General features: G+C 36.9%; 1 protein-coding gene across 1 annotated transcript in view; it reads left to right on the plus strand.

The window, feature by feature from the left end:
• The window catches only part of LOC105812136 (protocadherin-9-like), a 457,424-nt gene extending 455,394 nt beyond the window's left edge, over window positions 1-2,030 (plus strand). The window contains exon 2 of the mRNA XM_012646521.1: window positions 196-2,030. Coding sequence (XP_012501975.1) covers window positions 237-569 — 333 coding nt within the window. The 5' untranslated portion in view covers window positions 196-236 and the 3' untranslated portion in view covers window positions 570-2,030. The remainder of the gene's footprint in view (window positions 1-195) is intronic.

Below are 2,030 nucleotides of genomic sequence, written 5' to 3' on the forward strand. Positions count from 1 at the left end.
CTGTAATGCTACTGTAGTCCTACTTGTACTTGGGAGGTTGAGCTAGAGTGTCACCTGAGCCCAGGAGTTTGAGGCTGCAGGGAGTTATGATTGTACCACTGCACCCTAGCGCTGGCAACAGAGTGAGACTCTGTCTCGGAGAAAAAAATTTAACCATTTTCTTTTCTTGTTTTCTCTGTCTCTTGTCCTCTACAGATGGGCCTCTGGGTCCCCGAGGATTAGCTGAAGCTACAGAGATGTGCACCCAAGAGTGCTTGGTTTTGGGTCACTCAGATAATTGCTGGATGCCTCCTGGCTTGGGTCCCTATCAACACCCAAAATCTCCTCTCTCAACCTTTGCATCCCAGAAAGAATGGGTCAAGAAGGACAAGCTTGTGAATGGGCACACCCTGACCAGAGCCTGGAAAGAAGACAGCAACAGGAACCAGTTCAATGACCGTAAGCAGTATGGCTCCAACGAAGGCCATTTCAACAATGGCAGCCACATGACAGACATTCCTCTGGCGAATCTAAAGTCTTATAAGCAAGCAGGAGGTGCTATTGAGAGTCCTAAGGAGCACCAACTCTAAGAAAAGGCTATATGGGACCTAATAACTTTAATCTAAATAGACATGCTAATATGTGTGTGTCAGAGCTTTATGTATTCAATAGATCTCTACAACTATGCCCCTTCTAGCAGGGATACCCATAATTTTGTGTTAGCACTATGGAGGATATAATGTTTTGCAACATAAGAGAGAAAGTAGTTCTACTAGCCATGTGATCTTGTTTACTAGAATTGATTAAACTTTCCAGAGATCTCTCCGTTGTGCAAATTTTTTTTTATTATTGCATTTTATTTTGACCCTGGACTGCTGCTATGAACAATAGAATATGCATTTGGAGAGTAAGGAAGTTATATGGATTAGAGTGACTGACAAACATATCCAGTTAGAAAATTGTGCTCTTTTTGTCATTGATTTGTGCTGGGACCGCTATACTTGACATTATACTTCAAACAAAACTTAAAAAGATAAGCATTAAACCTATTGTGCTGTTAACAACGTTAGTGGACACTTGTAAGTCAATCAGTGTTAAAGTATTTGTAAATAGAAGCAAGTTATTATTAACAATTTTTGTGTACTTATAACGTTCACCTAAAAATGTTGTAGCATAATTCTGTGTTTTATGGTTGCTTCTTTCCTTTTTTTTTTTAATTTACCTCTTTGTTGTTATTTCTTTTAGTGAGGTGTTTCTGCGTTTGTAGTCTGTCTTGACACACATTGTTCAAAGGATCTCAAACACTTGTGTTTAAAAAAAGGTTCTGAAATCTTTTCGTATGATAGCTTATGATGCTGGAATTCTGTAAAAATAAAGATGAAAGAAAAAATGAAAACCTTGTACCAAAAGGGAACTCTGCAAAAGCTTGGAAATTCAGAACCTATTTTTTGATATTCTTATTTTCAAAGTAGGCAAAAGCAAAGTCACTTAATTAGTACCATTAAGTGAAAGAGTAATGGGAAAGTGTTATCTGTTAAAGTGATATAATATTACGTACTTGTCACTTATGCAAAACTAATGTCTCAAAATTAGCATATATGAAAGAAAAATCACTATTCAAAAATAGTTTAAATTTGGCAAATGTGTGTCTACAATTTTGTTGAAATGGCAGAGTTCGTGTTGATTCTCATATACAATACTGTTGTTGTAACACAAGTGTTATTAGACCATAGCCACAAAATATTTAATGTGTTGTGCCTTCATGCTGTAACAGAACATTCTCCAGGTAGGGTAGTTGGGGGAAATAAAGGGATAAATCTCTACTTATTGCTGTTTAACTGTTTGTTATCATAGTTGGTCAATGCCTGGCAGGTACCAGCATATTGTCACTTAGGTCAAACCAACAGAGTGACAACTAATGTTAATAAGATCTCAGTTGCACGTGCAAACAAATCCAAATTCGAACATTCTTAGGAGGTTTATGTTAAGGCATGACAGATGATTTAAACAAATAAATAGCATGCAACACAATGTCTTTATTGAAAGAAGTG

Source organism: Propithecus coquereli, unplaced genomic scaffold, assembly GCF_000956105.1.
Source record: "Propithecus coquereli isolate 6110/MARCELLA unplaced genomic scaffold, Pcoq_1.0 Scaffold245, whole genome shotgun sequence".
Lineage (NCBI taxonomy): Eukaryota > Metazoa > Chordata > Mammalia > Primates > Indriidae > Propithecus > Propithecus coquereli.